Source organism: Enhydra lutris, unplaced genomic scaffold (genome assembly GCF_002288905.1).
Source record: "Enhydra lutris kenyoni isolate GAN:26980312 unplaced genomic scaffold, ASM228890v2 scaffoldscaffold21, whole genome shotgun sequence".
Lineage (NCBI taxonomy): Eukaryota > Metazoa > Chordata > Mammalia > Carnivora > Mustelidae > Enhydra > Enhydra lutris.
The window spans coordinates 39,079,383-39,105,326 of NW_019154105.1; the positions used below are offsets into that span (position 1 = coordinate 39,079,383).

At 35.5% G+C, this 25,944-nt stretch overlaps 1 protein-coding gene across 2 annotated transcripts in view; it reads left to right on the forward strand.

Moving 5' to 3' along the window:
- Positions 1 to 25,944, forward strand: part of LOC111149134 (ArfGAP with RhoGAP domain, ankyrin repeat and PH domain 2) — a 185,229-nt gene that overhangs the window by 129,447 nt on the left and 29,838 nt on the right. For both annotated transcript variants that reach the window (XM_022506074.1, XM_022506073.1), the window contains 4 exons: positions 170 to 244; positions 3,228 to 3,345; positions 11,722 to 11,850; positions 25,340 to 25,479. In XM_022506074.1, the coding sequence (XP_022361782.1) occupies positions 170 to 244; positions 3,228 to 3,345; positions 11,722 to 11,850; positions 25,340 to 25,479 (462 nt within the window). The remainder of the gene's footprint in view (positions 1 to 169; positions 245 to 3,227; positions 3,346 to 11,721; positions 11,851 to 25,339; positions 25,480 to 25,944) is intronic.

A 25,944-nucleotide genomic window follows, 5' to 3' on the forward strand; every position in this document is an offset into this window, starting at 1 on the left:
TAAGAGATGGAAAAAAAAATGGCCATTTGTGTAGATTCCTTCTCAGCTGCATCTGGAAAATGGGTATTATCATGCTATCAACAGGCTCATTTCACTATTATGAAATATTTGGCTTTGTGTCTTAAGTGTCATACTTATATTTGCTGTTTTCACATTTGCCCCTTTCTAGGTTTCCCAGGCTGGAGATTTGTTAATTGAAGTGTATGTAGAAAGGAAGGAACCTGACTGCAGTATTATAATTCGGGTGAGTCCTAAAGATGTATGTAAAGAGTACTTTTGGAAGTTGCAAGTATTAATATGCATTAATTTGTATATCTTGAATTTTCCATTATTTCTCATATTTTACCTGTCCAGTTAAAAAAATGACTGATTTATAGGATTGACATTTTATTCCAGTATCCTCCAGAAAGTCCATGTTTTAGTCATTTGGAAAGAGAACATCTTAGGTGCTTTACGTTATGGTTAAGATTTTCTCTAGGTTCTAGGAAAAAACCTGACCTCAAATACTTGTTCCTCTCCTTTGTAGTATCTTAGCATTAGGCAAGTTAACTTACTCTGAGTTGCAATCATCTCACCTATAAAATGAGGAAAATTAAAGTATTTACATCATATCATTAATGTGAGTCCTCAACAGGATACTGCTTATAAAACAATTGCTTGGCACGTAAGTGTTTAATAAATAATCGATACTACTAGTCCGATATTATTTTTATTATTTATTAATGGTCTTCCAGTCTAGTATTCTAGACTAACTTCCTATCTTCCAATTGATTTGAATATTGGAGAACTTGTCTTTTTTGAGAATATAAATTTTTTTTTCTTTTTTTCTGAATTAAAAGTGTCCTTCTTGTTCTCCCCTTCTGTGTTTCATCAGCCTTAGGGAGGGTAACAGTGATAATTCAGATTCCTACTCAGTTAAGACTACATTCTCTGTGTGAGGAAGACATTCTGCCATCTAAAGTCCAATGTTTAAATAGAGTCATATCTTTCTGGACTTTCGTTTTGTTAAATACATTGTAATATTCATTTATATTTTTTAATGATTCCATATTGTGTCTCTGTGGCAGTGGTTAACTCACTTGCAACATGGAGTGAACTACTACAGTCATAAGTCCCTAAGAGCAGGAGCCTTGCCACTCATTGGCCACATCAAATTTCTTATGCTGAACATGGTATGCTGGTAATAGGGGACACAAGGAAGTAGTACAGATAATCAGCACAAGTTCATCACTAATGCTAGAAGAGGTATTCAAAGCACATGACTTAGCTCCACCTACACACTCTTTAGTAGCTCATTTTAATTTTATCTTACTGGCAAGACCATAATACAAATTACTAAAATTGAGCAAAATTCTTATTTAAGTATATGTATATAAAGGACTGTCAGTTTCACCTTTAACAACTTCAAATTCTCTTAATTTTTTTATTTTTATTTTTTTAATGATTTTATTTATTTATTTATTTGACAGAGAGAGCGAGAAAGGGAATACAAGCAGGGGGAGTGGGAGAAGGAGAAGCAGGCTTCCCACTGAGCAGGGAGCCTGACGCAGGCTGCATCCCAGGACCCTGGGATCATGACCTGAGCCACAGGCAGATGCTTAACAACTGAGCCACCCAGGCTCCCCTCCAAATTTTCTTTAAAAACATAATAAAAACCATGTAAAAATAATCATTAACATTTTTTTCATGCTTCAGACTTTAGAAAACTCTTCAGTTATATTTATTTATTTCAGCTGGTCATTACCTCTGCCCCAAGAGGCCGGTGAAGCAAGTAATGTCTCAAGTTCACATGAATACAAACTGGGAATTAAATAAGTGTTAAAGCCAGAACACATACTTTGACCATCATATTCCTAACCTGATGATCATCATACTGATTTGTATATTCCTTGGAGTAATAATTTCCAAAGCATGCTTTGGGTAGTTCTAGTAGTTCTAGGGGTTCCCTGTCCTTGGGAGTCTTCTGGGATAAGGAATGGAGTTCCGGTTTTCCATTCCTTGGTCAACCTCCTTCACAGTTTAGTGTCTTAGTAATTTATTATTTTAAGAAAGGGTTATGCTTCTTAAAAAAATGTTAAAGCCATTCAAGTGAGCAGCATTATTGAAATGCTTCATCCAATATTTCTACTACTAAAATTTTTCCAATTTTCCCAGATAGTGAGGTTTTTATTCTTTGAAGATTATATTTCATTTGGCTTTTAAAAATAGAAACCAGTAGACTTTATTGTATCTTTCATACATTCTGAAGATGTTACACATTCCACAAAGTCCAGAAGAGAGACTGTAGATGATAACTGTAAGAAAGTGTGTTTTATGTTACTTATATAAGTGCGAATGCTTTTGCTTATGATTGGTACTGGACAGGAGAAATGGTAATGAGCACATTACTTTTTGAAGAAATGTTTAAATAGGGCCATACTTTCACTGAAAATGTGCAAACTAGGTTGCAGTTGCAGTATCCCAATGTTTAAAACATCTTCTGTTTGTTTAGCATTAGAACTAAATTCATATTGAAGAAAGTCACTTGCTTTTGTCTAGTATGCCTTTAAGAATGGTTAAAAAAAAAAAAAAGAAAGAAAGAAAGAAACCAGTCAGAATTGCCTAAAGTCCCTGAAGAAGATGGTGTGGTTATGCCATGGCCTGAGGCTTTGGGACTCTTGTGGAACTGGCCCTAGGGCTGGCACGGCAGACTCTGCCCTCTGCCCTGAAATCGCGGCTCCAGCTTGCTCCCATATCCCACCATCTGTCACTGGCACGACAGGGCACACCACAGCCCACTAAAACCCTGGAGCTTTTTGGCATGGTAGACAGCAGTCGATTGTGTATAATTCAGGGCCCAGACCGAATAAACCAAACCGCTGTGAACTCTTGATTACTGAACTGATGAGTAAAAATTTTTAGTCCTGGAATACCATTAGATTCATTGTCTGGTGAATCCTTCCTTGAGTGATCTAATGGCTCACTAAGTGAGAAAAAAAAAAAAAAAATTCTTCCTGATTATGTCTTTACTGTAATATCTTTTTGCACTCACATTAAAATGTATTCTAGTCTATGGAGAAGAACTGAACAGGCTGTTTTTCTGTGTGCTTAGAGAAGCTACGTGAGCATACTAAGTAAGAAACTTAGAGCATCATAAGTTGGTAGATGGGGTGAGTACTGTTGGTGCTGTCATTAGGTGACTTCTGTGTGTGACATACATTCTTGAAGGAATTTTGCCTCTCTTATAGATATCTCCTGTGATGGAAGCAGAGGAATTAACTAATGATATATTAGCAATAAAAAATATAATTCCTATGAAAGGTGATATCTGGGCCACATTTGAAGTCATTGAAAACGAAGAGCTAGGTAAGTGATTTTCATGCTAAGATTCTTAAATTCCTTATAGTGTGAAGAAGTGCTATTTTTGTGACAAGTCATTACAGACGTGTTTTTTTAAAGATTAACATCTCATTTTGAATTCCCTTCTACCTCTGTGCATGTGTTAATATGTTATTGCCACTTGAGAGTGCCCTCCTATGATTTTACTCATCTTGATAATTATTTTCTTGACTATAAAAATACAGTGCAAAACATTAGGCATCTATGTTGCTGCTTTATGAAATAGGCCTTTGTTTAGAAGGACAAGCAGTTTGATTTGTAACCATATTTTAAAATTTTTTTTTAAGATTTTTATTTATTTATTTGACAGAGATCACAAGTAGTCAGAGAGGCAGGCAGAGAGAAAGGGAAGCAGGCTCCCTGCTGAGCAGAGAGCCCGATGCGGGGCTCCATTCCAGGACCCCAGGATCATGACCTGAGCCGAAGGCAGAGGCTTAACCCACTGAGCCACCCAGGCGCCCCTGTAACCATATTTTAAATGGCCACCCACCTCATTCCTGTATACTACTCTTTTAACAAAAACAGAGAATGTTGTCAACATTCTCTTTTGTCATTCTCTTTTGCCACAGAGTGGGCAAAACTCGGCTTTGTTTTAAGCCGAGTGGAAGCTTTTTTTGGGGGGGGGGGCTTTTTCCCTGTCCTCTCTCTGTCTTCAGTGGAGTGGATCAGATATTTTGTCATCTTTTATCTCAGAGACGGAAGGATGGAGAGAGCTTTTAAAACACCTTGACTACCCCAGTAGTCAAATGCTGAATAAGCTTTACATTCTAATGACACTATTTGGTTGTAAAGACCTCTAGGAGGAAAAAAAAAAAGAAAGATGCAGAATGTCTTTGTACCTTGACCATCTGTCTAGCTGATACCTACTAAGGTCTTGGGACCCTTTCAAGTATAGTTGTCAAACTGCCAAAAGTAAAATCTTGCCACCTGCAAGCTAAAGATAAAAATTAAAATTCAATGTCAAAATACCCCATCGTGTATCATTAGGAGTTTTGCAGTCAATGTTAGAATGAAATGGGTTGTCAGATACTTTGTCTTTCATTAGTTCATCTTGATGTTTTCATATCTTTTTACAGTGTGTGATTCTTTAAAAATCTAATTTGTATTAAAATTTGTATTGTAATTTGTATTTAAAAATCTAATTTGTATTAAAAAGTAAATTTTTAAATAGTCATTGTCAAGAGTCCATGACTCCCATGCTTTGGTATTGGTTCACATTGTGTCTCCCCATACTCAGTCACTCCATTTACAGGAGATGGTCTAGTGGATGATCACTATGAATGCCCCCCTCAACCTAGCTTCCAAGCCCACTTGATTTGGTTCAGGCTTTACTTATACTTTCTGTAGAGTTTATTGTTAATTATGATTCCCTTTCCTTTTGAAGGTCTTCAATCTGTTTTTGACACTGCATGGATTCTCCAACCTGGCTTTCTAATAGTTTTATCTCATTTGCAGTTCTTTTTGGTCTATCCCTTTAGTGGTAGGTTTCTACTGACCCAATCTCCTTTGCCATCTTTTCTTATTTAACATGTTCTTTTATAGATAATCCCTTCCTTCTTTGTACTTGCCTTCTTTGTACTCACTTTCATGAGCTGGTGTTTCCCCAATGAGTCTTTATTTTTCCCCATCTGGGCTAACAGTTGACCTCCTTTAAAACCCATACTAAGGGTTCCTTTGCACTTTGTCTCATCTTACAGTGCCCATCACATGGATTTATATTTATCTCTTGGGAGCTCCTTGGAAGGAAGGGGGATCTTTCTTTTTCCTATCTCTGGTGTCTGGCGTAGTGCCTTGGACATATTTGCCAGATGATTAAAATCTACTGAACAAGTGAAGCACAGTCTTTGCATTATTGTAGGTATATGGATGGTGCAGGCTTTTGCTTTTTTGTTGTTTCATTTTAGGGAAAGGGGGTAGGTCATTAGCTTCATCATATTTGTGAGTAAAAGATAACTCTTACTGCCAAAAGTATCTTTCTAAAATTACAAATAAAATCATATTGTTCCATTGTTTGAAACCCTTTCCTAATTTCCTCATTGCCTATCCTTCAGTATTCAAATAACCTCAAGTAACCTTTTCTCCATGATGATGGATAGATGAACATAGTTCTTCTCACTGAGCTTTTTCTGATTACTAGTTTATCTTCTATAATACTGCACATTATCTAAGTTGTAGAATAATAATGTGCATATATATGGTTCTGTTAGATCCTATTTTTTTTTAGGACATTTACCATGTTTTTTAGACTCTTATATCTGTCACTACCTCTAGTATAATGCATTGATGTGGAATATACCCCACAAATATCTTGTTAACTGCGGTGGAACAAAAATAGGTGCATTCTGAACTTGAGCGACTTGGACTGTTGCTCTTTGGATTAGATGTATCAAAATGTGGAAGGTACATGGAGTGATTTCTGCTTACAGATTAGGAATCACTAGGAGATCTCATGGCCCAGTTTAGCTCTTAGACAGCTGATTGTTTACTATATGCTTCTGTTCCTGTTTTTATTAGCAGATCCACAGCAGAATCATCAATCATGGATTTGGCGGTAGCCATCCTCTCCCCACTACTCTTAACTCTCTCAAGGATTGAATCAAAGCAGATCCCCGTGTCACATCATTGGAGCTCTGTGCCTTTGGGCATTGGCGTTCCTGACTGAGAGGAGCGAGAAGAATGAATGAGGATAGATAGGAATTCTATATAGCTAGAAGAGAGATTTCAGTATATCTGGAAATATCATTGCTGGATTTCTCTTGGAAAATGAAAGGTTGCTTACTCTGAAAAGTGACTGAGTATCAACTTGCATATGACAATTAGTACATCACAAATATAACATTGGATTGGTTGTTTTTTCCTGGTTTTTTGCTCAATTAAAAAAAAGTTTTAATGGGAATATTAAAAAAACTTAGGAGACCAAGTTGTTTGGATTCACAAATATCTAAATATGTAATCAAAGGAACACCCCACACGCCAAGAAAAAAGACATTTGATGGAGTTAAGAATTTAGATTTGGCATGGTTTTAATATTTGTCCACTCATTAAGTAGAACTCATTGGAAAAGAAAGCTAAGATCATTTTTACTGCTCCTAAGGGAGCGATGCTGGGAGAGCAGCAGAGGCGCCTCTGATTGTGCTGGCTTACTGAAGCAGATGGGAACCTGTGTGCTCCGCCTGACCTTCTGAAATGTTAAAAGCTTTATTTCTAGTAACTTGCAGGGAAGAGAAAGTGAAATATAAAAAGAAGATAAAAGTGAAGGCGTTGGCAGTCACAAGATTGTAGCTGATAGGAAGAATGTCAGCAGGTAATTGCTGCTTTTTCAAATGTAAATATAAATTCCCCCAAGTAACAAAGTAACCAAAAATAAATAGATAGCTAGATAGGTAAATAGGTAAGTAAGTGAATCAGAAGTGCTGGATTTTATTTTAGGTGTCAGTAAATTTTAAAGCAATAGTTTTCTACCCTAACTTATCCAGTGCCCCTTTTTTATAATAATTATTTTGTAGTGTTCCCTTTACCCTTCTGAGATAATTTATTATACTTACTTTTTTTTTTTTAAGATTTTATTTATTTTTTTTGACAGGAGAAACACATGGAGCGAGGCAATAGACGCAGGGGGAGTGGGAGAGGGAGAAGCAGGCTACCTGCTGAGGAGGGAGCCAGATGGGGGGCCCCATCCTAAGATGCTGGGATCACGACGTGAGCTGAAGGCAGAGGCTTAAGCTTAATGACTGAGCCACCCAGGCACCCCTATTATACTTACTTTTAAACAAATTAATATATTTCCCTATATAAAAACGACAGGAAAATATATATTGTGTAAATGCTCAGACACTCCTAGATGGCTTGCAGATAATGAACATAGATTCTTAAACGTATAAACGGAATTACCATGGATGCGACAACCACAACGCAGACCGAAGCATGTCCATTTGTGACTCCTGTATTATCGGCATCATTACTGTCATTGGTGAAATACTGTCTCAGTCCATTTGGGCTGTTCTAACCACTCTGTAGACTGGGGGCTTATAAACAGTAGAAATTATTTTTCACAGTTCTGGAGGCTGGGAAGTTTCACAAGATCAAGGTGACAGCAGATTCAGTGTCTGGTGAGAGCCTGCTTCCAGCTTCATTGAAGGCTGTCTTTTCCCTGTGTTCTCACATGGTGGAAGGGAGCTCTTTGGGGTCTCATTTATTTTAAAAGGACATTAACCCCACTCATGAGGGCTCTGTGCCCATGACCTCCAAAATGCCCTACCTTCCAATACTGTCACATCGGAGATTAGGTTCTGACAAAGAGTCATCTTGTTTTGCTTTTATGGTAGTCAGATTGATGGAAAAATGTCATATTAAAACCATATAAATATTTTGAGAATTTATATGTAAAGTTGTTAGATTCTAGGCTCAATTTATGAATTGGTTTTCCCTCTAAATGAATGTCTGATGGGACATTTGAAATTTGTACTGGATAAAGAAAAGTCATTCTTTGTCTCATTCTTTGAAAGGTGCAAGCATACTTAACCCCTGCTGTCAATCACTAAGACAAGCTGAAACCCACTGTAGGAGAAGGTACTGCCTTCATCTAGAGCTAACCTTCTCAGGTATGCTCTTATTATAATGTCTCATCTTAAAACTGAAGCTGTCCTCTGCAGATGTAGTCCCATATCTTCAGTGCCTTCACCTGCTGAAAAAAAAGTAAACAAATAAATAACCCCAGGGACCTCATTTAAGTAGGCTTCTGGACTGAGAAGTTCAAGTTTGTGAAGCAGTTCTGTTCTCAGAAGCAGCATCACCACAAAGTGTTTTCTTGTTTCTTCCTCATAGTTACTGTGATGCAGAAGATCTGTTCATTTTTTATCAGGATTCTTAACAGCCCATCTCCTGATAAAACGGAAAGTGCTTTCACCCTCTGAGTGTGGACAGGACAGAGCAAAACTTGCATAGCTCTTAGGTTTTAACTATTGAGGGAATCATCATTGTTTCAGGAAATCCTGTGTCATTTCTGCCAAAAATTTAAGGACAGTACCAGTTATTTGGAGTGGAAAATGAATAGTTCTTTATTTAACAAGGGAGGCCAGGTTATTCTCTGAACCTGATTTTCAGATATTGATAATGTGATTTACCTCACTAAATAACCTTTTGTTCTCAAGTAACCTTTTCTTCTTCATAACCTTTTCTTCTCAAGTAACTAACACTGAATTTTCAGCAATATTTAAGCTATAGATAGTATGCAACTGAGTTATTTATTTCTAGTAATGCCCTAATGCCAAATGATGTGCATCCCATATAATCTATCATGACAGATGGCTGCAAATGGAACTATAAATACAAACTTATTTATTTGTGGGAATTTATATTCCAGCAGTGTTTAATGTGTCACTTGTTCCTGCCTCCTATCTCTTCAGGTGGATTTTAATGCCATTTTATAAAGGTAGCATTTGAAAGACTAATAAATACTTATCTTTTCATCTCATGCTTCAGCTCTTGCTTTTATTTGGAATTTGGATCTTCAGGATTTTCATTCTTCTGAAGTATTTCATACTGTGATACTGATGAGAAAAACATACTTGACAAATTTTTGGCAAATTTGTATTTACTTCTGTATCTATGGTGTCAGTTATACTGTGATTTCAGTATAACTAAGAACACTTTAGAGCTGTAGTATCTGCTTGTCGTAGTGACCCTCTTTAATACAAATGTTCTGATACTCAGAAGTCTCATTACCAATTTAATCTTGTAAGAAAGAAAAAGGAGCTTTTATTTCACTCCAAATACTGTTTTCCAGTTAGAAATAGAATTCTCATTTCTAAGCCAGCTGTGGGTTCATCGGTTTCCCTGAGTGCAGGATGTTGAAACTTTCTTGGTGTTATTTCCTAACCATCTTCTCACCAAGGATAGGCAAGATACCTTGTTTGGTCCTCAAAAAAATCTTAGCAAGTTGATGCTTTTTTCCCCAAATTACATGTGAGAAGATCATTATGTGGGACTTTACACAGTTTCCCAAAATAAAACTGAAGTTTGGCATTTAAAAATATTGGGCTTAAAAGTAAGGTAGATTTGAGGTTCAAATCTTTGTTCTTCCCTGAACCAGCTAGGGTTTGACTTTAGGCAAGTTGACTCTGATCTTTGGGTTTCTTTACATGTAAAATATGAATGATACCTAATAAAGTATGCTGAGCAGATTAAATGTGATTATATATAATATCTGATTCATAGTTATTCCAGAAATGGCAACTGTTAATTGTATCAGTGGTGTCCCAGAGATTGCAAGTAGTAGAACCAAGGATTAGGTAATGCCAAATGTAAAGAGAGTGCTCATTCTATTACTAGTCGTTTTTTTTTTTTTTTAATACAGTTAATCTAATTATAGCCTCCATTAATAGAAGACAATCATTTATGGAGTAATCAAAAATCGAATTTATAACTTGGGCAGTTTGTGGGAAATTATTATTTTTGTCAAACCTTTCAGAAAATTACTGGAATTAGCGGTGCCTGGGTGGATCAGTTGGTTAAACATTTGTCTTCAGGTTATGATAGGGTCCTGGGATCTAACCCCAGTCTGGCTTCTTGCATCTCTCTCTTCCTCTGCCCCTACCCCCCAGCTCATGCTCGCTTGCTCTCTCTTACTCAAATAAATAAAATCTTTTTAAAAAAATTACTTGAAGAAAAATGGAATTGATAAAGCACAGAAGATTTTGTCTGATTTGACAAAGAATTTTGTTTGCTGATTCATTTACAAATATTTTCTATTGATTATAGGCCACCAGAGAAATTCACAAGATACTTTATTCCTTAAGTATCTATTGAATGTCTGTTATGTACTTACCAGTCTGCTGTGTACAAAGGATATATTTGTAAATAAAAGGCAGATTCGCCTTTAAGATGTATGGCTTATTTGCTCATTTTTGTTGTTTTGTGTGTGTGTGGTTTTTGGTAATTGCTATCATCATACTGAGTAGGCTTGCTCCAATAAGCATAGAATTCAGGCTGCATTTTCTCATACTGAACAGTAAGCACAAATCTGTTTCTTTAAACTGGAATCAGAAAAATTTATTTTCTTTTTCTGTGGACCTAAGATTATTGATAAGTTCTGGAATGCTGTGGTCATAGCAGGGGAGATCAGGATTAAGGAGGATGTGATATATTTGGTCATTTTACTTTTGATTTTATCACCAATTAAAATATCATGGTTCCTATATGAGTATGATGCTTTTGACATGCTCTTTCTTATTTGTCATTAGCATTCTTACTTCAGCTGAAAATGAACAGCCAGAATGCTGTACTCTTTGTATTTAGGAAGGGATGAAAGAGTTGGATTGACTTATACACGGCTATGATCCTGAGAAGGCCACATCAGCATCTTTGTGTTAAAGCTGATGTTCTTGCTATTTCAATCATGCCATTCTCAGGGTACTGTGAAAAGTTTTGAATTTCCTTTTTTTCTGAGCATATGTTTCTGCTGTAACATTTTATTAACTGATTGCCCTATTTTGATCAGGAAAAAACCTTCTATGAAGCTTTGATTGTAATTGTAAAAACCAGGTGTTTTTCACTCTATGCTAAAAATTTGTGATATATTTAAAAATATGATTGCCTAAAACAAAACATATGAATGAGTATTTATCAAGGAGAAGTCTGTAAGATGTCATTAACTTCTTGATTTTAGACTATCGTATCAAAAGTTACTATATGATATTGCCACATATTTCTGATTGATATTTTCACTAGTGGACATAAATGACTTAGTAGTATTTTATGATTCTTTTCATCTGTTCTCTGTTGAAGGCATATTTTATAAATTCATATTAATTGACTGTGGTAGTTTCAGCTCTAAATTGTTCATTGGTATTGATCAGAAATTATAGCATGCTACTCATGTTGGGATAAACAAAGGTTATTACTTACTACTGAACAAAATTAACTTTGCTAGTCCTTTTACAGTTAATTACTTGCATATATAAATAGCTTTCCATAAGCAAACCAGAATGTTACCTGAATTAAAAAGAAGATGGTATAAGAAACTGGTTTCTTTTACAAAAGGGTAGCATTATTTCTGAGATTTTATCTAAAGGATAGTACCTCTGATTTTTTTTTTCCAAAAGCTGAGTAACAGATGTCCCTGCACAGATTCATTTATACAATAAATTAAATTTCATCATATGCTTAATGGTGTTCTACGTGTTAAGGTCTCTTATATGTAGTCCTAGCATTGTTATTGTATAACATAAGATGTGGTTATATTTTTTGTTGCGTACAGATCTATTTTAAAGGATTTTTAAAAATTTATAAAAACTGATCTTTTTTTTTTTTTTTTTCCATTTGATTTGGTTTTATTTTTTGCAGAACGTCCTCTTCACTACACAGAAAATGTGTTGGAACAGGTGCTTCGGTGGAGTTCATTATCTGAACCTGGCTCTGCTTATCTTGTGGTGAAGAGATTCTTAACCATTGATACAATTAAACACTATAATGGTAGGTATTGTTATTTCACATTGCAACTACAATTGAAACTTCAAGTGGCTAAAGGATACTGATCATGGCATAAGTATTATGTAATAATGTAAAAAAAAAAATTGGGAAACTAAATACAGAATCCACTTGATGCAGTATTGGAGGATTGGAAAAAGAATATACAGACAGGAGTCCTAAGTGCCAGATTCAGACTTTCCTGGAAAGTAGCATTCTGCTAATAGTTGGCTAATTTGACATTCCCAAGTTAAGGTTTTTATAATGAATGGTTTCTATTTTTAAAAGGACTTTTGCAGTACTTAATGTGTTTTTCTAAGTTTTAAATAGATGGATGTGTTTTTCTAAGTTTTAAATAGATGGTGATTCTTCTTCCTGAATTATGTTTCCATTTGAAAGTTCTCTGGGCATTCAAGAAGTGCAAGTTATACAAGCTCTGAGACTGAGTGGTTGTTGGTAATTCCCACTTATTTTGGCGTGATTTGTGGGCAAAAAAAAAAAAAAAAAAAAGAAAAAAGGAAGTACAAAATGTTACGCTTCCAATAAGTATACTTGCCATCCAGTTAGGAGAAGACATGTACACATGTAAGGTTAAATAAGTTAGCTAGGACAAGGGAAGCATGCCAGCCAGTCTCTGAACCCTTGTGAACTATCAGAGAACTTTTTTTTCAAACTGATTCTTCTGTTGTCATTAACTGACAAATTAGAGAAAAGATCTTCTGCCGGCACTCTATATAAACCAACTCCAAAAGCAAAGAATTTAAGTTTTATAAGATAAAATTTACTACAGCTTTTGCGATTGATATTGATAATGACTGTTACTATCTATTTATCACATATCATTAACTGAGCTCTGTACCTAACAAAGCTCATTTCAAGTTTTTTAAAATTTCCAAATGGGAAAAGAGAAGTGCACAGAAATGAAGTAATTTGCCCTAGATCATACAGTTACTAAATATTGGATTTGAGAACAGATTGGTCTGTCTTCTAATTTTATATATATGTACAGCTCTTAAATGCTATAAACCTGCTTAGAAGGATTTCAGGCTCTCCAGCTAATAGTCATAGATCAGTAAGCTCTTAATTGTACCACAGCTAATCTGATACATTCCTGATTTCATGGTAATGTCCTAGCACTAGGATAGACTGGAACAGCAGAAGTTGATTTCTCACGGTCTGGAGGCTGGAAGTCTGAGATGAAGGCACTAGCATGGTCAAGTTCTGAGAGCCATCTGAAGGATGCAGACTCCCTTTCTTCTATCTCCTCACAGGGAGGAGAGCAAAAAAAGGCAGCAAGCTCCGTTGTGACTCTTAGTAGGATGCTAGTCCTCTGGGAGCGCTCCACCCACTGACCTCATCTAATCCCAATTCCCTTCCTAAAGGCCCCACCAGGAGGTAGGGTTTCAACATATGAATTCTGGGGAACACAAACATTCAGTCTATCACGTGTCCTTTATATCTCAGATATCTGTCCTGTATCTCGTATACTTACCTGAGAGCATTTTGACAGAAGGCAAGCAGTGTCACAACTTATATGTCATTCTCGTCTTACATCTAAACAGGTATTTTCTTCTTGCTGGAGAAATTTAGCCTTTTAGAAACCATTATCTTATTTTAAATTCTTTTATTATAATTGTATCTGTTTTTGACCACATACCCACACGTCTTTGGGATTGCAGCAGAAATTTTCTGTACTCCTACAGATGTGACATGATGTAGAGCAGTAGTTCTCAGGTTGGTTCTCTTTTTGTTCCCCTGGGGACATTTGGCAATGTCTGTAGACATTTCTGAATCGCAACTAGATGTTTCTGGTGTTCAGTGAGTAGGGACTGGAGATGCTGTTAATCATCCTATAAAACATAAGACAGCTCTTCACAAAGAATTATTTGGCTCCAAATATCAGGGGTGCCAATGTTGAGAATTTCCCAGTCAGATAATCTGTGAAATCTGTTCTAGCTCCTAAATTCTCTTATTTCATGTTGACACTGAGATGAGGAAATAGTATCAAGCTTATGAACCAAGACCTGTCCACATTATGAAATATATATAATAGGTTCTCATGGTTTCTTTTCTTTTAGAAAATCATCTTTTCAGGTACATTTTTTCTGGTGAGAATTTTTCTTTTCCTTTTCCAAGTATTCTTCTGAAATGTGTCTAATTTACCATGTTACAAAGTACTTGAAACCCATACCTAGACATAGTACCTTAGCTCTTGTTTAAATGCTAGTGGATTGGCCAGATGAATGAAAACAGACAAGAATAAGAACTTAAAAAGGCTGTGATATAAAAGAAAGTTTCGTGCAGGTAGGGGTGGGGGATAACCAATGCAAGAATACTATTAAGTGCCCTTGGTCTTTGATGAAAAAAATAAGAGCATACACATTGAGCTGGTTGAGAGCAGTCACATCTGAGTAGAATCCTTAAGGTTGCTTAAGGACCCAGAGAAATGGTAGAGTGGGAAACTGCGCTGGCTCTGCCTGAAACTGGGTCAGAAGATTAGGTGTCAGCATGATGCCCACGTATTCCTGTGTGTCCTCTTCATGGGGTTGGGAGTGTGTCCTTCTGGTGTGAAAGTATCAGGCATTCGTAAGGTGTAGACAAAATATCTGTATAAAAACTGGAGAGCCCAAGCAGTGGAAAGCAGGCTCAAATGATAGGATCAGGGATTTGAAGGAAATATTCTCTAGGGTAAAATGTCAGCAAACTTTTGTGTTGCTCTCCCATCTCCTTCGTTCCTCTGATGGGGTGGGAGCCATAAAACACATGCCTGTGCCCTGCCCTGTCCCTTCCTCTGGTTTCCAAACGAGTATCCAGATTGTAATTATAGTTTCTGTAGTTCTTTGTACCAGGAAATTATTTCTCTTTGCATGGAAAAAAAAGTGAGGTGTTAGAGTAACACCAACAGCAAATAGATTAATTGGACCATTTCATATTAGTAATTAATGTATTTTTGGTCAAAAATAGGAGTGTCGATGCAGTAAATATTTTAAGAACTTTTTTTTTTAATCTTCTAGGCAATAAAATTTTTATAAATGTTTTTTAATTAGAGCTTGATTTATATTCAGATTGTCAAAGCAAAATAATCTCTTTCATTATGGTTTGCTCTGCATCTGTGTGAATTTAAGATTGTCATTTTAAAGCAACTCCGGCCAGTTGTTTATTTTTTTAAATCAATTTCTTAGGTCATGATTTGTTTTCCCTATAATTGTATCTTGCAGTAACCTGGAGTTTATAAATACTTCTTTTGGCATATATTTGGTGTTAGATTTTAGGTCGGTTAGATATTCCGTCTACTTTGTCTCTGTCTTGGCAAATTTCTCCTAAATCAATCATAATGACCACCTACTCCAGAATCATTGCTCCATTCATTACATCCACTGCTTCTTAAAATTGGGATCTAAAAGGAAAGGAATGAAAGTAAATCAGATGTGATTTCTCTGTCAGTTTGTTAGCAGAAAAACTGGAATCATCTCAGAAATACATTGCTCTTCATGACAGAAAAGGAATAATGTGAAGGGTTTTTCTTTCTTAACATTTTCTTACTTTAACCTGGGGAGCAAGTGGAAATTAGCAGAATTTGAAACCAGGGTAGTTGGTTGCAACCACATGTTTTCTCAGTAACAAATAGCTAATGTTTTAACATTTTGTTAAGATAAAAAGTAGTACTATCTGTGTTTTTCCATACCTGATGTCTAGTTGCCACAGATGTTACTATCTGCCTACCTGACCCTATCTCTATTCCTGTGTGTGTGTGTGTGTGTTTGTATATATACATGACTTGCACTTCATTTATTGAATTTTTCTGATTTATATAACAAATCACAAGCATATAGTTTTTTACATTACATTTTCAACACCTCCTTGCTAAGTCAAAAATTTTATCAAATAAGTTTAAAGGCTTAGGGTAGTGTAGGGGTTTTCATTCCCTTAATTTTCTCATTTTATCTGAACAATTTAAAATGTTGGCATCACAAGTAGGAGTGGATTTTAAAATCATCCAACACTTAATTTCTGCTCATTCATTTAAGGTAATGAAGTAGCATACTTCACTTTTATAAAAGTATATGAGAGTAAATAAATTTTCTGTGGCCTCTACTTAGAAATCAATTTTGTGTTCTTCAAAAACAGCATTTTATTTCTTAGAAACATTTTATGCCATTGCCATTATTGTAATGAGGAGTTAACTAACTTGAAAAGGAAGATAATAGTCCTCAAATTTCTTTTCTACCCCATGGATTATGATTGAGACTTTACAATAGGGAGAATAAAATTTCATTTAATTTGCCATTTAGACTTTGTCATAGCTAATCTCACTAGACTGTCTTTTGTTATCATCTCTTGTATTGAGTTAAGCTTCAGCATCTCTATCACAGGTAAACCATAAATGAATACTTTCTGTAAGGCTCCAGAATAAATAATTTTATGTTGCTAACGTCTTGTTTTAAGCATTAAAGATCTGTAAAATTACCCAGATAGTATGTGAGATATAGAATCAAGTTTTAATGATCTCAATGGGGAAGAAATACTTTTAAGATATAAGATGTAACTCAAATGCAGATCCCTGTGGGTTTCTAAATTTAGATTGCTGCATATGACAGATGCTTTGGAATTAAATTTGCATTAGAATAGAATAGTTCAAAATGCAACTGCTTCTGGCAAATAAAACCTGGAAAGCTACACCATTCACTATGAACTGATTTAGGAAAATAAAAGAAAATTCCAGCGAAAATAGTACAAGCCCATAAATCATAGTCTAGCTGAAATGATTCGCTTTCCATTCCCCATCAAATCTTTTTAAATCCAAATGTGTATAAACGTTGAAGGTAAGCCTTGTCCATGTCAAATGGAAGTATCCTCTTGGAAATTGATGAATCTTTGATATTCACTATGAAGCATGAATGTTCTGACTTCTTTTAATATTGTAATTCTGTAGTGAGAAAACCAACTGGTAAGTTTCTATTAGGAATCTGCCAGGCATCTACTGTGGAAAATTTGAAGGATTGTTAAGCATTATCTTTCCGCGCAAGGAACAGAAAATCCAAATGTATGAAGTCTGTTTAAATTCTAAGGCTATAAACACAGCGTGCGATACATGACTGCTAAGGGCCAGGAAGGGTATGGAGAGCTTTTAGGCACAGACAAGTGGTTCATTTAGTTGACTATTGACATCTCTTCCAACACCGATGTCTCCCATTTAACAAAGAAAGTATCATTTCTTGTTTAGTTTTTCATATATGGGTTATCCTCTATAACAGGACAATGTCTTATTCTTTCACTCACTCAAAGTACACATTGAGTAAACTTTTTAAACTATAAATGAACAAAACACTTTGTTAGTGGCCAAGTACCGACTGAATAGCCCAGCAGGGCCATCTCAGCTTTTTTTTTTTTTTTTAAGATTTTATTTATTATTTGACAGAGACAGAGATCACAAGCAGGCAGAGAGGCAGGCAGAAAGAGAGGGGAAGCAGGCTCCCTGCTGAGCAGAGAGCCTATGCGGGGCTGGATACCAGGACCCTGAGATCATGACCCAAGCCGAAGGCAGAGGCTTTAACCCACTGAGCCACCCAGGCGCCCTGCCATCTCAGCTTTTATCTGGTTAGGGAATGCTTCCCAAAGGAAATTAGCATCATGGTATTATTGAGAAAGCAGGATATAGTCCTCTGTTTCTTGAGTTTGAATGCTTTGTGAGAGATTAGGATAGGGAGTATAGAAGGGGGTTGCTGGTGGTATGACATAGGGATGGGGTCACTGAATTCTGTTTTGGATGTCTTAAGTTTTAGTTGTCAGGTGCCCAAGAGTATATTGTCTAGAAGTGATCTAAATACCCATCACTATAGACCACATTATTTGGAACATGGTTTTAGTCTTTGGAGACTATAACATCATGTAGTTGTAGTGTGAAAGTAAGAACATTAGAGTACTGAGCATGGAATTACCAGCATTAAGGCACCGGTGTATCAAAAGAGGCCCTTTGTGTGAAGGAACCTTCAGAAATGTTGCCAGAAAAGGACAGAGCAATGTCATGGAATTATCAAAGGAATAAGTTTTAGGAAAAATTGTGTTTAACAAGGTAAAATGGTACACGAAGCCAGGAAAGGTACTGGAAAATGTACTATTACTGTGGTAATGATGGTGATGGTGTTGGTGATCATGATAATAATGACCATTACTTGGAAGTGTCTCATTATAGAAAATAGAATTCTATGTTACATGTTAAGAGACTTGAATTGTAATTATAGGGCATTTGCTTCCTAACCTTGTCACAAAACTTTGTGAGCCACAGTGTTCTCATTTACAAAGTGAAATCGTATTACCTATACTTCCTACTTTAGAAAGTTGTATGGGGGGATGCCTAGCGAGCTCAGTCAATAGAGCATGCAACTCTTGATCTCAGGGTTATAAGTTCAAGCCTGACACTGGGTGTAGAAATTACTTAAAAAAAAAAAAAAACAAACCTCAGAAAAGTTGCATGAGAATCAAATGCCATAAGATACATGAACACTTTGGAAAGCCTAAAGTGTTACCTATGTGTTAAGAGTATGCTAAAAACAACATCGTGATTTAATATAAAAGAATACATCATTTACTATGCTAATTTTTTTAAAGTTTATTATAATTCAGTGTAACAGTAAAAACAGAATAGAAAAGTAGTTTCTACTTTCTGTAACTTGCACTGTCAGTTATACGACATGGAATTTCTGGCACTTTTCTAGTCAATCCTTCAATAGTAATTATGTTTATAATTTTATTATTTATGGAGACTCTAATTGTAGAAGAATGTCAACGGGCTACTAGTTCTATTAAGCATTGTTTCTTCAGTACAAATAGCATAAAGGAAAATAGACTGGGAATGAGTCAGGGGACGTATTTGGCTTTTTCTAAGACATAGATTACTTTCCAGCAGCTATTACCAGTTTGGTTTCTACTCAGTTGCAGAACTAAATTTTACTGAAATGAATTTTGACCGAATGTCCTGCAGCGAGAACAATGTACCTGAAATTCTGCTTTCTCTACATCATAAAAAATGCACATGTTCTTTGTCACACGGTTATTTGTCTTTCCAGCCTGGCTTATTTTCCTTAGCATAATATCCTCTAGGTCCTTCAGACAAAACAAAACAAAACAACGAATAAATAAACAGTAGAATCAGACCTATAAACACAGAGAACTGGTGGTTGCCAGAGGGAAGGGGGTGGAATGGAGGAATTGAGCAAAATGGTACAGTGAGTGGGAAGTACAGGCTTCCAGTTAGAGAATGAATAATCACGGGATTAAAAGGCACAGCATGGGTTGGGGGCACCTAGGTGGTGCAGTCACTTAGGTATCTGACTTTGGTCTCTGCTCAGGTCATGACCTCATGTTCTTGACATCAAGCCCTGAGTCAGGCTCTGTGCTCAGCATGGAGTCTGCTCAGAATTCTCTCTCCCTCTCCCTCTGTCCCTCATGCTCATGCTCTCTCTCTCACTCTCTCTCACATAAATGTTGTTGTTGTTGTTGTTGTTTTAAAGGCATAGCATAGGGAATAGTCAGTTTATCATAATAGTGTTGTAATGGGACAGATAGTAACTATACTTTGGGGGACATAGCATAAACTTGTCAAATCATTGAATCATATACCTGAAACTAATGTAACATTGTGTATCAACTGTACTCAAAAAAGAAAAAAAGAAATATACATTCTCTATATAATCGATATCAAAGAAAAATGTGCCTAATTTTTAATTTGTAGGAAATTTTTAGCTATTAGGTAACAAATATTGCCAGTATCACGTGGTCGTGGCATGTTTTCAAGAGGATGTCTCTCCCGGAAACTGCCCATTTGCCTCCGTTACAGTTCACGGGCAGAGATGGAATAAGGAAGTTTTTCAGGTAACGTGTAGCCTTGAAGAAATAATCTTTGCCAGCAAAAGAAGGGGAACACATAGAGACCATGAAATATAGAAAAAAATGGACCTTTTTAAAATCCTGTTGTCTTGTTCAGAACGTATATAAGAAATATAAGACATAACAATACATTTTAGTTACGATGCATTACTCTGTGACAGATGGTGGGTTGAATACTTTGCATTCACCATCTCATTTATTCTTCCTAGTTAGTCTACTAGTACTTAACTAGGCCTTTACAGATGGAGAAATTAGGATATGGAGACATTACATCACTCCCTCAAGGGGACCTGCTTGTAGGTGGTGGAACAGGCATTTGAATCAAGATGTCTCCAAATCCAGGCCATATATTCTGTCGTAAGCCACCTAGTATCCTGAAATCAGGGATAAATCAGATTTCAGTTTTTCAAACTCTTAAAAAATCAGTCTCTAAATCATCAGGACTTCGAAAGTATAGTTTTTTCCGGTTTTGCTTTCTGTAGGCTTCATAGTACAGAGGAAAATGATGTGTCATCTGTTAAATTCTACTTCCCCTGTCCCAAGCACTGTTCTAAGTACTTTATATACTAAATCCATGGGGTATTGCAGGTGTTCCCATTTTGCAGTTGAAGAAACTAAGATTCAGAGATTACTGCCTGAGATTGGGTGTAGGATATGGTTGTCATTAAAATTCAGTTGCAAAGTGTGCTCTCAGTTACTGTGCTATGTCAGCTCTCCCATAGGTTGGGGAGGAAAATCCAAGGTACACACTGTTTTAAAAAGCAAATATGAAACAATCATGTACTTTAAAGCAAAGTATTAAGCAAATATGGTTTATGCATTCAGGAATTAAGTTATATCTTAAAGTTAAGAGACATAAATAACAAGATTGGACTAGAATAGTTAGAAAAAATCTCTGTTATAAGTTGGGAGAAGTGGGATAGAATTTATATAGAAGCAAGAGAATGGAATTTCACTTAAATTTATTAAGGTGATCAACTTAAGTCATGCATGGAGATGAGGATTAGTTTTCCAAACAGTATATTATGATCAATTTTAAATATATTTTAAATATATTTTAATTTTAAATTTATTTTATTTTAAATTTTAAATATATTTTAAATATATTTTAATTTATATTTTAAATATATTTTAAATATATTTTATTTTAAATATATTTTAATTTAATATTTTATAGAGATGAGTAGGAGACGTTCAGTTCAGCCTTTTAAATGTCAGGAAAACGAGTGTAGACGTTTGGTAGTAAGAAAGTTAGTCTTTGAAGGGAGTTGGGGGGAGGGGATTAACCTGTTAAAACAGCATTTGCATAATCTGTTTTATCTATTTATTTCACAATCTGAAATCATTTGCTGGACCCATTAGAAAAGAGGATGGTGTTATAGAATCCTGGAATCTCCAGGTAGTCAGTAGGAAAGGCAGGGGTTAGAAGATAACATTAGGAATGAAATAGAATTAAGCCCCAAAGAGAAATTCTCAAAGAACAATGGCTGACTTGCCCACTGCCTGCCGTGGAGGATAAAAGAAGAACAAATTTAGTAGTACCATTCCTGGATTTATGTTTCTCCCTCCTGTGTCTCTGTCTCTGCCTCTCCTTACCAGGAAATTTCCACCTCCTCTACAGATCAGTTCTTTTATTGGGATTAGGGACCACTAGTTAGGAATTGTTCTTTTTGTATAAAAACTTGAGGATTTCAGGTGATTTGGAAAAATTTCTTTCTGTTGTTTTTATTGCCCCAGTAATATGATAATCTGTTCTGCTTAAATAAATTTGGCCATTCTGTTTTGTTTCATGCCTGTGACTTTTAAGGGCTTTTCTAATTAATAGTAACATTAGAGCACAACTGAGAATACTATTTTTTTTTCTTGACTCCACTGTTAACTCTAAAGATGTTTTAAGTCCAATTGTGCCTTCCTTGTCCTATCAATCAACAAGACGAGAAGAGGGATTTGTGATTTTCTAGAGAAAACAGTATGTTGGAAATTTATTGGAATAGAAGACAAAAAGATAGTAAAGGAAATTCTACCCATTAGGGTACATCCCAGAAACTTCCTCTGAAGGAATTAAGTTCTTGGGGAGTGCATTAAATCTTCAAATTTGTGACATTTGGGAAAAAAATAAGATGATTTTCCTAAGTTACTTAAAGGCTTCTTTTAGTACATTAATCATGTGCTATGCAGGTTTCTTTTTCAATTAAAAGCAAAATTACAGAGTATGTCCTATGTTTTTTCTTTTCTTTTCTTCTTTTTTACATTCTTAGTACATAGAAGTATTCCATGCTTATTAACTTACACCATGCAGAGGACTGAGGTCTTGGACGATATGACATGTGAAATCATTCTTTTTGATTAGGTCAGAGGGATTTAATGTATATTCAATGACCATAGGAAAGGGTGTAGCCAGGAGGACTGCTTACGTGGCATTCGAAATACTAGTGCTCTGAAGTTTGGATCCTTAAAAAAAAAAAAATCTAGGATGATCACTGTGCTGGGAAGGACTATGGAGAGAGCAAGACTTCGTGGAGTTGAGAAGCCCAAAGCATAGCAGGGAGACGGGAGTTCTGAGATTCTCAAGAATGATGAAGCAGGAATTTGAACTCCAGCTAAGAAGAGATGTGCAGGGCCAAAAGCTTATATTCTGACAAGTTAGAGTCGAATTCAAACCTGGACAGCGTCTGGATAGCAGGCACAGTGGACACAGCTGGCATGAACTTTTACTGAACCAGATTCCTGTAGAGCAGAGAACCTTAGTAAGCTTCCTGCCTGGGGTGAAGGGGAGGGATTGAAAGTATAAGAATGAAGTACCCCACAGTTGAGGGAGCAAGCAGTACTGGAAAAGTTTGAAAAAGTGAATTATTAGAAGCCATTTAATTCTTAACTTTGATTTTGTTACACGCTGAGTCATACACGATGTCCCCCAAAGTATGTAGCTTCATTTCGTCCTTTAAGTAGTGGGTAATTTTTCTACATGTCTTAACATTTTGAGATCAAATAGAAATTTAGTTGTGAGAGCTTTTGAAATGTTTTTAACATCCTTGATAGTTACAGAACTTCATATTTCAAAGTTCTTTTCATTCTTCCCTCCTTCTTCACAAATATTTTTCTCGAAGCCTTTCTCCTGAGTCCCTTAATAATGTATGCTGCAAGAGTTAGTTAATATACTCAATTATGTAATAATTAAAATAAATATTACCAAGTATGAACCCAAACACAGCTAAAATATTTGTTTTCCTAAGCCTATTTTCTCTTTGTCCTACAAATGGTTTACTTAGGCATTGGACATATGAATATTGGTAAAATTTGAAAAGTTTATTAATTTGGACAAAAATCTAAATGAAAAAGTATCATTAAAAGGTGTGAATGGAATTTGTCTTAAGCATTATATAATATCTGCATCTCACAATTTGATTTTAATTTAAACTTTAAAAAATGATTTACCTGTTTCTAAACCAACAGTGTTGTAATTGCCTTTCTCCACTTCCCTGTTCCACAGCAGCTGAATCATTAATCCTACTGAATGTTTTTTGAATTATTCGCTTCTGTCAGCAAATGTAGCTTTGCTTGTCAGACGTATTAACTCATTGTCTCCAAGGTTGTCTATTACTAGAACCGAGTATATACCAGACCCTCAGTACCTTATGAAGAAATGAATGTTTTGATGTAATATGAATTTCACTGAATAGTTTTATGTTTATTTTTTTCTTGACCTTCCAGTTGTATTAAAATACATCTTCTTTCTTTTCATTGGAAAAGTTATTTTTAATTTAAATAGAAGTTATTTAGCTGTAAAATATCATTTGAAATATTTTTCTGTGGGATTGAATATTGAGTAATAATTGTTTGAGAAGACAAATTTTAGCAGTGTTTTTCAGAAATTAAAGTTGCATACTACCAATAAAGAAGCTATTTTAGTATGACAGTATGATTAAAAGAGTGTTATCTATGGCTAGTGCATGTATTGTGAAGACTATTGGGGTTTGCTAATTACATTTGTTTGCACATCTGTGCTTAGCATCAGAGATATGATTATTCCTGGGAATTTTTGCTTCCAGGTATCCATGCCATGCTCATATTTGAGTATAATTATGAGGAACTTTTTCTATTTTTTTGAACTTTCATTTCCTTATGCTGATTATAATTCTGATCCTTTGTGTATTATTTGTCACATAAGTACAGGTTTTCCTCAAACAAAGGAAATGTTAGATTTCAGACTAAGAGTTCTTTCTAAAACCATTCAAGTTATTTTGTAAATTTCAGAAATAGTGCATGAATATTTTGTATTCACATTGTTTTAAATTTCAGAAACCGTGCATGAATATTTAAGAATTATCACCTGACTAGCAGAAAAATGTTAAAGGTCCTGGTCTGATATAGTGTCTTTTTGTGGTCATTATCTAATATGAGGCCCACGATAATCTGTAGGATAGGTGTTATGACTGTTATTTTCCAGGATCCAGTAGATACTGATGCTTCCAATATCCAGCAGATATTGACACCATAATAACCGTGTCATAGCTGTTTGACTCAGGGTTCCTTTTTTCCCTCCCATTGTTCTTCAGTTCCCAAGTAGGCAGTTGAATATTGTCTAGATTTTAAGGAGAAAGCTTTAGACTGGAGCTGTATTGATAAATTTATACAAGTACAAATTGGTGTTCTTTTTCTCTTTTTAAGATTTTATTTATTTATTTGTGATAGAGCGAGAGAGAAAGAGAGAGAGAGAACACAAAGAGGGAGAGCAGCAGGCAGAGGCAGATGCAGGCTCTCTGCTGAGCAGGGAGCCTGATGTGGGACTAGATCATAGGACTCCGGGATCATGGCCTGAGCTGAAGGCAGACGCTTAACCGACTAAGCCACCCAGGTGTCCCCAAATTTGGTGTTCTCACCAAAAAGTATTTTTATAGAATTGGTTGAGTGTTTCTAAGTGTGACGCATGGCAGTATTGCACATGAAATGTAGTTGTTGATAAATTCTCTACCTTAGCAGTTTTGCCTTTTTTATCCTTACCTGGTTCAGATGTATAGGATTTTTATTTTTTTTCAGATGTATAAGATTTTATTTAGTGCCCCAAGAATTCCTGGGTTCCTATATCAGAATTCTGGGAGCGGCTTCCATTTTTACCTCTGTATTTGCATTGTTCTTTCAAGAGCAGTTCCAAAGAAATATAATAAAGCCAATTATGTAATTTTAAATTATCTAGTAGCCCCATTAAAAGATCTAAAATAGATGAAATTAATTTTAGTAATATAAATTCATTATTTAAAATATAATTTGATCATTTAATCAGCCTTACAAACTTATGATATTTTTACCTTTTTTTGGTAAGCTCTTTGAAATATGGCATCTATTTCATACTAATAACACACCTCAATTGAGATTAACCACATTTCAAGGGCTCATTAGCCAGTAGCCAATTGGACAGCGTAGGCAGACCTTATAAGTAGATATGAATATCCTGACACATGGTGCTCCCAGAAATTAACCATCAGCTTCTTACTGATAAGAAGCAAGTTCCGATTTTATATTATCAAAATAAAAAATAGAAATGTTTTATATTATATTCCAAATAAATGAAAATGTACTTAACTTACAAAAGCAATGTTGTACCTTACAGAGAGAGGGGCCCTGGAAAGTATCAAAGAAGGAATGTTGAAAATTAAAGAAGAACCATCTAAAATACTTTCTGGAAATAAGTTTCAAGACCGGTATTGTGTTTTACGAGATGGGTATCTCTTTCTCTACAAGGATTCAAAGGTAGTTGTATATTTAGTATTTGAACATGTATGCCTGTTTGTGTAGGTATTAACATTCTCATTTCATACCCCTGTCCATCCTCTCTTGGCAGTCAAGCCCTGTAGTAAACAGAACACACCGTCAGCTAATTTCTTACAGCCTCTGAAGGTAACATTAATGCACTAAGTAATACAATGAAGAACTTCATGTGGCCTTTCTGAGCACTTCTCATTTTTTAGTGCAGAGAAGTCCTTAAAGAAAAGTCTAATATGTGTTACATAAGCTAGCATTTAAGTCAGCATCTTCATCAATAAAATTAAAAGCCATCAGAAAAGATGAAATCTTACCATTTATGTGGATGGAACTGGAGGGTATTATGTTGAGTGAAATATAAGTCAATCAGAGAAAGACAATTATCATACGGTTTCACTCATACGTGGAATATAAGAAACAGCACAGAAGATCATAGGGGAAGGGAGGGAAAAC